The following is a 15,981-nucleotide window of genomic DNA, read 5'->3' as shown; positions in this document are numbered from 1 at the left end:
TGGGACCTGGTGGGGGTGTTTGGGTCATGGGAGTGGATCCCTTATGAATGGCTTGGTGCCCTCCTTGAAGTAATGTGTGAGATCTCACTGTATTGGTTCACACGAGAGCTGTTGTTTAAGAGTCTGGCGCTCACCCCCCTCTCTCACCGTGTAACACACGCCAGCTCCCCTTGCCTTCCATTATGAGTAAAAGCTACCTGAGGCCTTACCAGAAGCTGAGCAGATGTCAGCATCATGCAGAATTATGAAATATATCTCTTTTCTTTATAAATTATTCAGTCTTAGGTACCCATTTATAGCAATGCAACATGGACTAAGGCAATAGTCAACGAAGTTAACAGAGTGATTTGCTTTAAAAGAGGGCAACTCACTTTTTTGGCTAAATGCATTAAGAAGTTCATATAATGAGTAATCTCATTCATTCACTACAAATGGCCCCAGGAACGTGACTCTTCAGTAAGAACTTAGTTCTCACAATACTGTGGATGCTGGTGTTAAACAGTATGGCAGCATTCCACTTGGCATCTAGAATTCCTTGGGATAAGAGCCAGAGTTACTGTGCCACACTAGCTTCCTAGACCTGGGACCTTCAGGCCCAGTGATGCTGCGCTGCGTACTGGCACAGGGACTGAGGAGGATGTTAGAACAGCCTACTGTTGGCTGTCCTTTGTCTTGGTCATCTATTCTTGTCCCAAGGACTTTAAAGTACTAAGAAATCCATCATTAAAATATTCAGGAATTCTGAATGATCTTATCTCTGTGGCCATCTAAATTAATGAAGTCTGGCTTCATGTGAAAAATAACTACAGAAAAGGGAGTCAGTTGTTTGCTTTGGTTGCTAAAGTCAGAGCAAAAAAGAAGCAGATTGAGATTTCACAAGAAGAGGTTCACATCCATTAATGATAAGGAAGACCGTTCTAAAGGTTTGTTGTTTTTCATTCACCTGTTCATTCATTCCACATCAGTGAGGGCTGACTATGTGTTAAGTGTGATGCTGAGCACTGGTGATAGAGTCAGATGCCTGGGGAGTATAATTACCATTCTGTAGAATAAGAGCAATCATGGAGCAGGAGCCGCTTATATGGGAGAATGGAGGACATGAATCAAATCCAGTTATGCCTGCACGATGCTTACAGTCTAATAACATTTATTTTGAGAACTGTTGCCATTTTCTGAATTATAACAGTGTGCCTCTTGCAAGCATTGTGCCAGGCTTATCACATGCTTTGTTTCTAGTCCTCAAAGCACCCCTATAATGAAGATAGTGGGATCTAATTTGCAAATGAAGACACTAAGGCCAGATGCGGAGGCAGCTGGGAGTAGGGAGCAGCAGGGTAACACTCATTGGTGAGATGAGTGGGGATTTTCAGCCACACACCCTAAGGTAGCAACTTGAAAATCCCCAGTGGAAATGTTTCTTCAAAATTCTCTGCCACCATCCCACAAGGAACCGCACCCATCTTGGCTGCTCATGTCCCTCTGAGACACAGTAACTTTCCTCTTTACTGAAGTCTGGTGCCAGACAATATTCCTGCCCCAAGCAGTCTTAACATTCTTCCCCCAAAAGGAGAGCCTTATAGAAAGTCCTGTATTTGCTTCTAGGAGACTGAAAAGGTCTCCTCCTTGCATACCAAACATATGCAAGGGAATGTATTCAAGGTGTCAGTAAAAGAGAATGGGGACTCCATTCTCTATGAGATTCTCTACCATTCTGCTGCTGACTGCTCTGAATGGGTTCCAGGTGTACCGAGATGGAGCTTGTTCAGCCCTTAGTTGACCAGTTGTCCTGGGGACTGGTGTTTTCCTCAACCAACTGTATATTTCCTATGTGTGATACAACTTTAAAAGGACTGGGAAGTAGTGCCTTAAGTCATCCCATGAGGTGCCTGGGTCTTGATGGTGGTGGTAACTGTGAGAATTTGTTAACATGTTGAGAGACAGAGAGAAGGCACGTGGAACAATGGGAACAGGTGAGAGGGTTGACCAGAATCAGTGATGTAATTGGTGACCTTGCAAGGATGAAGTCCATGGGTACATCCAACGACCCAACCCTTGAACTCATTAGCAAGGCCCTGTGGGCAACTACACTCACAGCCAGAAATGTGAACTCACATTTGTGGGGTTTTTTTGTTTTTCATTTTGTTTCTTGTTTTGTTTTGTTTTGAGACGGAATCTCAGTCTGTCACCAGGCTGGAGTGCAGTGGTGCGATCTCGGCTCACTGCCACCTCCACCTCCCGGGTTCAGGCAATTCTCCTGCCTCAGCCTCCCAAGTAGCTGGGACTACAGGTGCATGCCACCATGCCCAACTGATTTTTTTTTTTTTTTTTGTATTTTTAGTAGAGACGGGGTTTCACCATGTGGGCCAGGATGGTCTCGATTTCTTGACATCCTGATTCGCCCACCTCGGCCTCCCCAGGTGCTGGGATTACAGGCATGAACCACCACGCCCAGCCGTGAACTCACATTTGTTGAGAGCAATACTGCATCAACTCATTGAAGATGAGGGAGGCTTGCCCCTTTGAACTTGGGTCCTACTACAACCATTTGATTATTTTGTGAGTTCTTAAAATTCTCTGAGAAAAAAAACTGGCTTCAGAAGTACAATATCTTAACACTTGTAATTCGGGTTACAATATTTTTATGAACTGCAAGAAACTAATTGTGCCTTAAAGAAACTACATAGAGATGGTGTCAGCATTTTCAATATAAACTTCCATTTCGAAAGGTTTATGTATTCCGAAGACATTTTCTTGCAGGGAAACTTGGCGTGTGTCTGAGCCCCTGACTGTCCACACCTCACTTCATAGGTACTCACAAATGAATCCTTCACATTCACTACATTTGGCATCTGTAATTTTTAGAAATAAAAATGGCCTTAATAGTGAATGGTTTCTGAGTTTAATGTCAGGGCATGCAATTCTCTGGGAATCAGAGAACTCAAGAATTCCAAAAGTCCTGTTTTATAGACTCTGGTATAACAATATTGGGTGTTGAAAGGAAAGTAAAATAATTTAAGGGCACTGATGCTAGAAAATGTTGTTGTCTTCAGAAAGGCTCCAGACTTAGACCACCTTCAACATTTTTTCTACCCCCAAATTCCTCCTCTGGCCTATTTCCTGCAACTACCCCATGGCTTTGTGTTATAGGTTAGACAAACATGTATGGGCTTTGTTTATGGCACCTATTGCCAAAATGAAAAAGGCTGTCAAGATTCTCACTTTGCTTTTTGAATCTTCATTTGAGGAGACTGGATTAAATGCTCTATGTGCCTTATAATACATAGAAGAGGGAGACAAAGCCAGAAAAACATTGCCCTTGGAAGACTGCCTATCACCAAGCTAGAGGTGTATTAGGCCATTGTTACATTGCTATAAAGAAATACCTGACACTAGGTAATTTATAAGAAAAGAGGTGTAACTGGTTCATGGTTCTGCAGGCTGTATAGGAAGCATGGTGCTGGCATTAGCTGCTGGTGAGGGCCTCAGGAAGCTTCCAATCATGATGGAAGGTGAAGGAGGAGCAGGTGTCTCAAATGCAAGAGCAGGAGCAAGAGAGAAGGTGGGAGGTGCCACACACTTTTAAACAACCAGATTTCACATGAACTCACTTGTCACTAAGGGGATGGCACTAAGTCATGCATGATGGATATAACCCCCGATTCAAACACCTCCCACCAGCCTCCAGCTCCAACACTGGGGATTACATTTCAACATGAGATGTAGCAGGGACGCAGATCCAAACCATATCAGGAGGCAAAGTAAACTCTAAAAAAAAACCCTGGCGAGAAGTCTAAGGATTCAATCCAAGAGGGCAGAAGGAAGAGTTGCTAGGCATTTGGGATTCTCAGAACTATATAGATATGGTTGCATAGGCATCCTGCAAAGGACCAGACAACCAGCTATATGCCAGGCATGTTGACAGTGGACTCCAGCCACAGAATGGGGAGCCCAGGAACCAAGCTAGAATTCTGGGGCCAGCACCAATTTCAGAGGAGAAGCTGGGCACCTTGCCTGGAAGCCATGGGGCCATGCTGTGAGGCTTCTGCTCACGTGGCTGCCTGAATGGCTATGAACTGAGCAGAGCCCACTTTGGGGTTTACTTGTGCTTCTGGGGGGAATCAGTGTAGCTTGGTGGCTAACAGCATTTTCTTTGTAGTTTGGCCTAGATTCAAGTCCAGGCTTTCATTTACAGCATATGATCTTGGACAAGTTGCTTAACCTTTTTTAGCTGTGATTCCTCATTTCTAAATGGCAATAATAGTTCTTGCCTTATAGGTATGTGAGGATGAAGAAATTATACAAAGAAAGCAGAACTCCTAATAGCTGTAATAAGCACCAAACTTTTGATGACGCATCTTCTCAAAAGAAAAAGCACCCCTAACGTCCTGCCCTGCTGAGCCCTCTTTGATTCAGGGATAGGTGGTCCTGAGGATGCTGGGGTAAATTATTAGGGCAGGCAGCCTGGGGTACATAGGGTCTGACACATCTCAGCTGCTACATCCCATGAATCTTTGATTCTCATCTTCAAAGACTGAGTCGGTTCTGATGAAGATCTACTTACTCCTGTAAATCTGAAATATTTCAGTCTTCCAGAATTGCCCCAGTTACGACACATGGACATGCTAAATCTGAAGTGTTGTATGTGTAGGCTAAAATTAAGAAAAGACACAGAAGTCTGAATAGCAGTGTCCTTTCTTTGACTCATCTGGCAGTGCCTCCCGATGCAAACAAATGATCCTTTCTCAAAAACACCATTCTATAACAATTGAATACCCTTAATTGAGGAGAAAATGAAAAGAGAAGGTCATGAATAATCTGCAAGTCTGGTTGAGAATAAAGCTGGCCAGGTGGAGGCCCCGAAATTAATGAGGCTAAAACCCTTGTAATCCCGGGAAGGAAAAGCACTTCTCTTGGTGTGTCTGTATGATTCAGATATCCTGGAGTCCATGACCAAATATCCCATGGCATATGAGATGGTTAAATGGCACCATAGTGGAGAAAAGAATATCTGTATTTTCCTACTAAATATCCCTGTGAAGATTGAAGCCTCTTGAGTAGGGACTTCATCTTCCTAGTACTTCCAGTACCAAGCACCAAACCTCCTTAAGCCTAGAAAAGCCAACATTCCCATCCCTTTATTTTTGCCTTAGTATTAGGAAATTCCCAGACTTCTGCTACTCAGCAAAGAGGTTTTGAGGAGGAAGGTAGGGGAATGGGCAAATTCTGAAGTTTGGATAGTAATTGCTTAGCATGAAGTGAGATTGTATAGAAAAGATACTTAAGGATAGGCTATTCACCTATCAGATATCTACTAATGTGTAATAAATATACTAAACACTTTGTGTATTTTGCCATTCATTATTCATTTACTTGTCTGTCTCACAGTGTGCTTGGTGCCATTCTAAATTCTAAGGATTAAATGGTGAACATACTTTAATCCTCACAGCAGTAAAAGGAACCTGAGACCTCGAGAGGCTAAAGCTCTTGCACAGGGGTTGAAACAATTAGCCATTGGCGGAGATCACACCACAAGCCTCTGTTCTTAAAGCACCAAAGAAGTGGTAGCTGTTGAGCTTTTGGTACAAACATTATGTCGTAATCTATTATATTCCCCACCATGCCTAACACTGTGCTAAGTTGTTCCACTTACCCAGTGCTAGACTTGTAAGATGCTTCTAAGATGAAACCTAGGAAGTTTCATTCCAGGATTATCATATGAACAGGAGACTTTCTGGGTGACATCCAGATCTTGGAAGCTGCCTCATTGGCCTTGATAAACCACACCACCATTCCAGAAATGACGTGGTAATTTTTTCAGATACTGTACTTTTCTCCGTATGTAAAATGTTTTGCAGCTGACACACAATTAACAGACTATGTCACACACATGGTGAAATCATCTTAATTTGTTCTAGAGAATAGTGGGATCCCTGGGACTGCCAAGAAATCCAAAGCGTTATTGATGAGTTTTGTCATTGAATAAAGTGAGAGTGAAAGAAAGTGTCTCACAGTCTTCTCAGCTGGGTCGAATGAAGCCCACATGATAAGTGGTGTTATGATGGGAAAGGTACCCTTTGGGATGACCCTTCTGGCGTGTGAATTACTTGTCCCCGCAGTCAAATTAAGAGGCCAGAGATTTAGTCAACTGCTGAATGGGTGATCATTCATGCACGAGATACACAATTACCATTGTTAGGACGTCACTTCAATTTATGTGTTCTCATTACTCATTATTTCAGTTAATAAATTTCACCTAATTGGTTGAAGTCATATGATTCCCAGACTGAAATAAGGGTGACCACAATTTGGTCTCTAATGACTGTTCCTTTTCTGACTATCCAGGATATGTGCACAAGCGACTATTGCTGCTTGTAACAGGCTGGCCTTCTTATCTCATATTACATGAAGGGGGATGTTTTCAGGTTCAAAAAGTTCCACTTCATGCACCTCACTGGAAATTTACTACACCACTAATACTGTTTCCAAATGCTTATCATTTTTCTTTTTTTTTTTAATTACACTTTAAATTCTAGGGTACATGTACACAACATGCAGGTTTGTTACATATGTATACATGTGCCATGTTGGTGTGCTGCACCCGTTAACTTGACATTTACATTAGGTATATCTCCTAATGCTATCCCTCCCTCCACCCCATGACAGGCCCCAGTGTGTGATGTTCCCCACCCTGTGTCCAAGTGTTCTCATTGTTCAATTCCCACATATGAGTGAGAACAAGCGGTGTTTGGTTTTCTGTCCTTGTGACATTTTTCTTTTTCTTAAATTCACCCTTCTAGGTGTCTCCTTTCCTCCAGATCATACCCCAATTTCCAAGATTCTTTTATCCTTTTATGTGAGACTTCTCTCTTCCTTTCTCTCTCTGTCTCTCTATCTCAGAATCCAACTGCCAGATGAGAACATTGGACAGTGGGATCGGAACCTTCCCACTCCCAGACTCGGGAAATCGCTCGACAGGACGCTACCTATGCCAACCAGACTCCCCAGAGGATGCTGAGCCTCTCCTGACTCTCCAGTCAGCCCTTTCTGCAGTTTCTTCCATGAGAGCCCAAACCCTTGAACGTGAAGTGCCTTCCTCCACAGATGGCCAGCGCCCTGCAGATAGCGCCATTGTTCATTCCACATCCGACCCCATCATGACCGCCAGAGGGATGAGGCCTCTTCAAAGCCGCCTCCCCAAACCAGCTTCCTCAGGTAAAATGCCAATTTCCCACCCTTAATAAGACATTTGCTGACAAAAAAAGGGAAACTTTTCACCAGGAGATGAGTAAGTCAGTGACCTGCCTGATAAAAATGTAGATATGTGAAAATTCCTTCATGTCCTTCACCAACAAGCAAAACAATGTGTATAAGACAATATCTACTCATAGTATTACATCAAGCAGTATACACACATATAAGGAAACAGACATGTAAGTACTGGTATATGGATATATGAACTGATTAAGAAAAAAGCCATGCAACATACACTTGTGAGGTTTTATCCTGTAAAACTTAACTCTGAATATAGACCAATTTCAGCCCAAAATATAAATTTAACTACAATGTTGTTCGCCTTCTAACCAGAAACATACATGTTCTGGTGTATTCTTATCCAGTTAAAATATCTTTATATGTTGAACTATAAAAGACATAGTTTGATAAATCAGCAGTAGATCGTGCACTAATTGCAATAGAATAGAGTGAGCCTTCCCATTGAGAAGTACTATCCTTCGTGGCAGTCAATTGAAACAAGATTTCATGATGAAAGACAGGGCTGGGCTAAGGGTCATCAGTTTTTCATTGTTCCCTCACGATTAAAAATGTGTATTGCAGCCCAGGATGACACTAAATAATTTTTAACTTGTATGTCTTATGTTGCTTTTACAACATGAATAAATATAGGAACTAAAACTTTAAATCGAACACTTTCATGTATGAGTTGATGATTAGAAAGGAGCTGCAAGTGGAGATTATGCTATAGGCTTCTGAGAAATTAGAAAAGGAGACTTTTAATTATAAATCTTTGAATAAATGTGATTGGGCTACTCCCATGGCTGAGTTCTTCATTTATATAGGAATACCCATTGCCACGAATGTTGCATCACAAACTTCTGCTCATTCCAAGTCAAGGCTACATTTTTAAAGACTGTAATGCATATTATTTTTGAAGTAAATGTGTTGTTAATTAATGACACAGCCTCCAGAGATTCAGGGGCGAAATCTTAGTTATAGGTTGTGTACTCCATGCCTGAATAGTCACATATGTGACCTCAATTCAGCGGCAGCTGCTGTAGACTCCATGATTAAACACTGTCATTATAACAAATTGAATAGAAACCGCAAGTCTTGAATTGCTTCGTAAGGGATCAGAAGGAGATTTTTCAGATGTTGCTGCTAATATCCACTGCACCAGGTATCTAAGGTTCTGTCTTTTTTGTTTTTGTTTTTGTTTTGAGATGGAGTCTCACTCCGTCGCCCAGGCTGGAGTGCAATGGTGCAATCTTGGCTCTCTGCAACCTCCACTTCCTGGATTCAGCTGAGTCTCTTGCCTCAGCCTCCTGCGTAGCTGGAATTACAGTCATGTGCCACCATACCTGGCTAATTTTTTGTATTTTTAGTAGAGATGGGGTTTCGCCATGTTGGCCAGGCTGTTCTTGAACTCCTGACCTCAAGTGATCCGCCTGCCTTGGCCTCCCAAAGTGCTGGGATTACAGTCATGAGCCACCGCACCTGGCTTTGGGTTCTATCTTAATTAAATTACAGTGAAGAGTAGTAAAAAGGTAGTATATGGTAGAGAGTGAGGTGAACACACTGCAGGAAATTTTTGTCACCCATCCTGAATTTTCCTGTCCTGACATGATATCTGTGGTCCAGAGGCAGGGCCTACTTTCCAGTGCTTCTCTTTTCTGTGTCCATCAGTTATGCATGTTAAAAATTAGGGAATGAGGACTAGCTGGAACAAAAAGAAAATGAGATTATACCTCCTTTTTGAGCAGTCACTGCCAATTCAAATGTGTACATTTGAATTGGTTATTTTTCTTATCCCCATATGAAAAATGGAAGTCACTATACAAAACTCACAGTGCTGATGAAAACACAGTTCTTAGCTTCCCCCCACAAACAAAATGCTCTGGAGAGGCTGTCACAGCATGTCTTGCTTATAATCACTGAGGTTGGAGGATAATGACAGCAAGTCTCCATTCTGGCATGACAAAGGCATACACTATGCAGGTTAATCTACTTTCATGGGTAGTGGGGAAACTCTCTTTAATTGTTCTCTGCTAATTACACCCTTGCTACTCAATGTGGTCCATGGGCCAGCATCATCAGCATCACCTGGGAGCTTGTCAGACCTGCAGACCCTCAGAGCCCACCCCATACCTACTGAATCAGCATGCACATGAACAAAAGCTCAGCTGATCCATATGTACATTAAAGCTTGAGAAGTACTGCCCTGAGAGATGTTTAAGGGCTCCAAGCAAAGCTTCCCAATCCACACTATTCAAAATGACCTTAATAAGTATTTTAGGAAAATCAGGGTTCCCTATGTTTGAGGAAGCCTGCAAATTCAAATCCTCTCTTCGGAAACTACGCTAATGCCCATTGGCACACTGAAGCCTCTGAAAAGTCCTCCAAAAAAGAAACTTGATTGTTGTTGGATGAATAACATTATTTGAAGAATAACTTTAGTGTTTCCTGAATGGTTTGCCTGCTGAACCCTTTCTAACCTGTAGTCTTTCAACATTTTGTAGAAAAGTAGTCTAAGAACACTTTGCCTCGGGTCTTGAAAAGGGGCTTCTATAGATGTGTATACATAATTATGCAGATGTTTTGGGCAGCACAGACTACAGCGGGACAGAGTGGCAGGAAGGCCAGCTTTCATTGTATTTGGACCTTTTTTATTATTTCTGAATGTCTCCCCCACCTCCTTCCCTAAACTTGTAAAATGTTGATGAAAGCTGATATGTGATTCCACATACGTGTCCTCATTTAGGAAAAGTCAGTTCCCAAAAGCAGAATGAAGCAGAGCCAAGGCCTCAGACATGCTCATCATTCGGATATGCTGAAGACCCAATGGCAAGCCAGCTGCTTCCAGACTGGGGGAGTGAAGATGCTGCCACCGGGACCCAGGTGAGGGGTCAGGGGAGGTGAAGGGTACCATCCACCTGTTGGTCCTGATTCTAAAAAGTGTACCCTAAAAACACTTTTATGATAGATTTCACTTTAAATGAAATTTGCTGTTGGTTTACTGAATATAAACCAAGGTCTAGGGTTCACCCTTTTCCCTGCCTTATTAGGGAATACTGTGGGTTCTTGGGACACTTTTATTCTGAAGAAATCAAAGTGCTTCTGAAATGCACCCAGATTCTTGGGTATGGATGCACTCCCCTGATTAGATATTGTGGGACAAGCATTCACTCTCCCAAGCCATGTGGGCGCCATTGGAATGATGCTTTTTCTATTTTTTCAGTATCTCAGTAGTTATTTTAACCTTTACTTTGTTCTTATGAAACAGGGAAAGCAGGTCTAATTCTATTGCTTTTAAGGATGGCTAATCAGATGCTCGGTGTGGTCAAATGACTTGCTAGAATCTGTGAGCCCTGAGTTTCATTTTTGCAGTGGGTTCTTCATCTGCCCTGAGATGACACACACGGAACTCCTGATGGGTGGCTATGGGTGGCTATGGGTGTCTGGCTCAGGGACTCCTTGCTCATCCCTAGTGGGGGTTATGTGGTACCCCCTCCTGTTTACCCTTTCCAGCAGGTTACTCTGACCATGGTCAGCCTATTTGCCATTTCACCACTCGTCCTAGGGTGGCCCACTGCAGCATCTGCCCTGGTGCCTGGTGGTGAGAAAGGAGGAGGAAGACACATGGTTCATTTTCCAGAACTTCCTGGCCCCTCCTTGGCCCTTCCCACTTTTGCTGCCCTTGGCTTTCCCAGGTCTGGTATCAAGAGCCCTGGTTGCTATTTTTACTAAAGTTTCTGCCCAACTATGATGATGAGATACCCAGATTCACCCACATCTGAGGTCTCCCTCACTCAGTGTGGCCAAACCACCTTTCAGCCTTGAGCATCTGCCTCAGTATGGAAGGGGACCATGGACAAGTAGGGGAGCAGATCCTCTGGGCCCACAGCCTCAGTTTCCAGTGGGGAACACTAGAGTCCTGCTGGACCATGTTCAGGGTCCCGGGGAAAGTTGCTGTGGAGCCGAGACTGGAACTGGGCCCTCTGAAGTCCAGGGCACCACCTGGGATGGCTGCCTCCACAGGACGTGGGTCTGAGAGGCAAAGGAGGAAACTGCTGTGTTCTGCCGTGCCTTAAGTCAAACACAGAATGTTAGGGCTCCTCCAGATCAGTGCCTCCCAAACCGGAGCAGGCATCAGAACCACCTGAAGGGCTACAATCTTGTTGCCCACATAGACTTGTGTCTGATTTGGCATATACAGAGTGAGGTGTACACATTTCTAACAAATCCCCAGGTGATGCTGATGCCGCTGATCCATGGAACACACTTTGCACAGAGCATTGCTGCCACTGTTCCAAAGGACTCTGCGCTGGCTTTGGGAGGATTGGGAAACTGGCAAATTGAGAAAATTGAGAGCTGTAAAATTTAGAAAATCATGACAGACACACAGAATTGGAGAGCAGAAAACCAGTTCAGGAACAACAGTTGGTGTTGATGGCAAAGGAGTTTGAATAATTCCAAGAACATAAAAAGGAAAAAAAAAAAGTTACTCTTGCTGACCCAGAGGGGACCTGCACTCCTCACATAAGACATACATCCACCAATGGACACACCTCTCTAGGATTCCCTTCCTCATCGTCCTGCACTAGCCCCATGCACTGGAAATCCTTGAAACTCAGAACCCTGCTTTGTTGACTGCCAGATAGGGAACGTTTCAAGCAGGAATTAGCTTTATATTTCTAGTACCTGGCACGATGCCTGGTTCAGTTAGCATTTGTTGAATGGAGCTATGAAAGGATGTACCTCATCATGTCCAGACTGGACTGGGTCCTTTTGGAGCTCTGGACACACGTTACCCAGAACTACAGTCAGTAGACTTGTCTTTCTTCATGGACTTAGTCCTTGCTAGACTACTGGTATCTCCAGTATTAAGCTCTCCACCCCTAGAACCTAGCATACTGCTTAGCACAGAGTAGGTACTTAGTAAACACTGTTGAATGGATGGGTGACTAAGTAAATGAATGAAGGAGTAAAGGAAATGAGTGCTTGAATTTATAACCCCAGATAAGCGAGTTTACATCCTAAAATGTGTTTTTACAATCCCCAACCAAATGACACCCTTCTAAACAAACTTCAGAGACCCATCTAATGCATCTGTATCGGAACTATCTGGCTTAGGGAGGAATAATAGGCTCTAACAGGACATTCTACAAACAGAAAAAAGGGCCCCAAATAACCTCGATTCAACACATAGGAGTTGCACTCCTGGATCCAGTATGCTGCTTATGTGCACAGAGGGGAATACTGTTCATACAGCGTCAACCGCCTAAGCAATTTCTGAATACAGCATCATTGCCACACCAGTGACATCCTTAGGGGATGGGGTCAGGTGATGTGTACATGTGAGCAAGAGGGGAAACTGGGTTCCTCAGCCCATGAACTGTCAGCAGATTTGAGGATTACATGGAGTCAGCAATTGCTTACTTTTCTAAAGGCTACTGTCCTTTTGGGAGCTGAAAGAAAATTATAAATTAGGCAAACATTTATTCTTTTGTTCCCAAGGTTGATTGTTTTATTACCTTCTGACACTTGGAAGGCAATGATGAGATCAGTTAAATAAATAAGCCATTAGGTTTGGAACAGCAGCTCATAATAGGCAGTTGAGAAAAATAAGACCCTATAAAGAAGTGTACAAAATGCAGACCAGGTAACCGTGGGGACCTTCCTGAGCCTGGGACAACGGCAGAGTGCCGTCGACAGCTTCATTATTGCAGGCCTATTTCTGCAGCTCTGGTAATTGAGTAGACAGCATCAGCTCCTCAGGAGGCAGAAAAACCGGCAAACCAGAGTTGCTCTCGGATGAGCGGCGGGCTGGGCAGTGGGAATGGAATTCTGTGCACACATTAACAGCCAGATGTGAACTGTGTCGCATCCTCACAGGATGCTCTGCCTCATTTTGATTTGTATGAATTATCTTAATAGTCTCATATTACTCATTTAGGACAAGGCACCCAGAATGTGTACGTACTCTGCCAGCGGTGGCAGTAATAGTGACAGTGACCCGGACTATGGAGATAATGGTTTTGGAGCTGGAAGGGGACAGTTAGTGAAAGCACTGAAGAGCGCTGCCCCAGGTAACAACCAGCGAACTTGCTGGCCCTGCAGGTTCCTCTCTCTGGGAAGCCGCTGATTATACCTTTCACTGTTCTCGGCCCCCACCCTCTTTGATTTTATGTTTTTTCTTCATGTCTCTCCTGAGATCTAATTTTCTGGTACGTACAGAAGATTGTCTATGCACATCCATTTGTTTTCTGGTATAATCTTCGTGACATTGCAGTGCAGTCTGTAAGGATTTTATTTCTGAATCCAGCATGTCTAAAACAGCCTCCAATTGAGTTATCTCAATAATAAAGGAATGACTATGAAGATAACTGTTCTTAATTATATACTCTGGCAAGTTAAATCATCCAGTGAGCTGTGGATGGAGTTTTCCAGGCTCTCTGCTAACATCATGCTGTGTAGCCCTGGACCTGTTAGCTGTGCCATTATGAACAGGTCTGTTTGTGAGGTCGAAGCTCCCTCACTATCTTTGTCTTTGAGCCAGAATTGGCAGTAGAAAAGTCATTATCTCTAGGCATTTAAAACTATGTCTATTCAGATGGTACTTCCTTTCAGATACAAGAGAACAGACAAATCCCTAACACAAAATGTGATCTGGGCTCTACTTTTCTTCTAATTCATTCTGGATTGTCAGAAATATTGTAATGATGCAATGGAAAGCTATTCTTTTCCTACTAATCAACTTTTTTCTAAAATACTAATTTATAAACTATGTAATGAAACCATAATTTTATTTTTTTAAAACAAGTTTGATATGTTTAGGGAAAAAACATAATCTAGTAGCCATGTGTATTTCCAGTTTTCAGAGAATCTTGGTATTTGCATTGGGGGAGGGAGGGTTAGAGTAGCATGTAAGAAGAGCTCATTAATCTGAATCACCACTTTGTCCCTTGCTTCTTATAAGTTATCAGAGAGGTAGGATTGATGGTTGAATCATGCGAAGGTTTACCAAGAAGAAAATGGTGAATACCCCTGACGTTTTAGTTGGTTGTTGTCCCTGTTGGCTCTTTGTGGTTCATTGGTGTCCCTCTGACTGTGATAGATGAAGGGGAAGGGGAGTTCATTGTCATGGAGCTCGCCCAATGAAGATGCCTAGGATGATGCCGGCTCCTAATCCATGCTGTTCCCTTGAGCTCATTGTGAGTCCTCAGGGAATAGCCTCACCTCGCCAACCCTCAGCCACACACCCAAGAATGGTTTCCAGGGCCCCTTTCAGCTCTCGAACGTTCTCCATTCATTATTGAATAAGTATTTGTTGAAAGCTTCCTCTGAGCCAGTTTTCCAGCAGTGAGTAAATGGACAAAGATCCCTTCCAGATAGTAAACAATAGATATCATAAACAAGTAAATGTATATAGTTCGTTCATAGGAGATGAGTGCTACAGAAAAGACAAAGGCAGAGAAAGGGAGAGTGAGAGTGCTGGCAGTTGGAGGAGAAGTTGAAACTGAAGTGGAATAGTCAGAAGGAGCCTCACTAAGAAAGCGACTTTTGAGCAGAGAGAGCTGAAGCAGGAGAGTGAGTGAGGCAGGAAGGGCACTCCCAGTAGAGGGAATGGCCAATGCAGTAGACTTGAGGCAGAGCAAGCTCTGGAGCCCAGGGGTAGCAGGAGGCTCGCATGTTGCTGCAGAGAGAACAACCTGATGGATGAGGCCAAATGAGAAGGGGCCAGAACCCCTAGAACCCTGTATGCCTTTCTGAGGACTAACCACTACTCTGAGAGGGAATTTGGATGACTTAAAGCCCAGGAGTGGCATGATGTGCAAAGTTTAAAAAGGATGCGTCTGGCTGCTGTATTTAGAAAACTGAAGAAGCAGGATCAACTAAGAGACTGTTACAGGCATCCAGGCAAGAAATGCTGATAGCTTGGACCAGGGTGGTTGCACTCCACACAGTGACCAGCACTGGCTAAGTGACCTCCCTCAATGATGGAAATGCTCTATGTCTGTACACGTGGCTGTTAAGCACCTGAAACGCAGCCAGTGCAAGTAAGAGACTGAATTTTTAAAATTTAATTTGTGCTCCAGTTTTCCTAAGAGTTCTCATTTGGGCCATTCCTTCTTTTCTCTTTTATTTGAAATTTTAATTAATTTTAATGTAAATATAGTCACATGTGGCTCATACAACACAGGGAGTGAGAACAGTCAGATTCCAAATCTAATTAAAAATACCACCTAATGGCCGGGCGCGGTGGCTCACGCCTGTAATCCCAGCACTTTGGGAGGCCGAGCTGGGTAGATCACAAGGTCAGGAGTTCGAGACCAACCAGGCTAACACGGTGAAACCCCGTCTCTACTAAAAATACAAAAATTAGCCTGGCATGGTGACAGGCGCCTGTAGTCCCAGCTACTCGGGAGGCCTGTAGTCTCAGCTACTCTGAGGCAGGAGAATGGCATGAACCCAGGAGGTGGAGGTTGCAGTGAGCCGAGATCGCGCCACTGCACTCCAGCCTGGATGACAGAGCAAGACTCTGTCTCAAAAAAAAAAAAAAAAAAAATACCACCTGGCTCAGGCCAGGCATGGTGGCTCATGCCTGTAATCCCAGCACTTTGGGACGGTAAGGCAAGAGAATAACTTGAGGCCAGGAGTTGGAGACCAGCATGGGCAACATAGTGAGAACCTGTCTTTACAAATTTTTTTTTTTTTTTTAAATAAGACGGGTGTAGTGGATGTGGT

At 43.5% G+C, this 15,981-nt stretch overlaps 1 protein-coding gene across 5 annotated transcripts in view; it reads left to right on the top strand.

Moving 5' to 3' along the window:
* The window catches only part of NCKAP5 (NCK associated protein 5), a 996,333-nt gene that overhangs the window by 928,192 nt on the left and 52,160 nt on the right, over positions 1-15,981 (top strand). For 4 of the 5 annotated variants that reach the window (XR_010149730.1, XM_016949712.3, XM_016949711.3 and 1 more), the window contains exons 16-17: positions 6,898-7,212; positions 9,995-10,131. Coding sequence is in view for 4 of the 5 variants with exons in the window: in XM_016949712.3 (XP_016805201.2) it covers positions 6,898-7,212; positions 9,995-10,131 (452 nt within the window). In the remaining variant the exon portion in view is untranslated. Of the gene's footprint in view, positions 1-6,897; positions 7,213-9,994; positions 10,132-13,189; positions 13,323-15,981 lie in introns of all 5 variants that reach the window. The other variant, XM_016949716.4, reaches the window with a different exon arrangement.

Source organism: Pan troglodytes, chromosome 13 (assembly GCF_028858775.2).
Source record: "Pan troglodytes isolate AG18354 chromosome 13, NHGRI_mPanTro3-v2.0_pri, whole genome shotgun sequence".
Classification (NCBI taxonomy): Eukaryota; Metazoa; Chordata; class Mammalia; order Primates; family Hominidae; genus Pan; species Pan troglodytes.
Note: the sequence above shows the minus strand (reverse complement) of the source record. Positions and strands in the feature narration are given on the sequence as shown.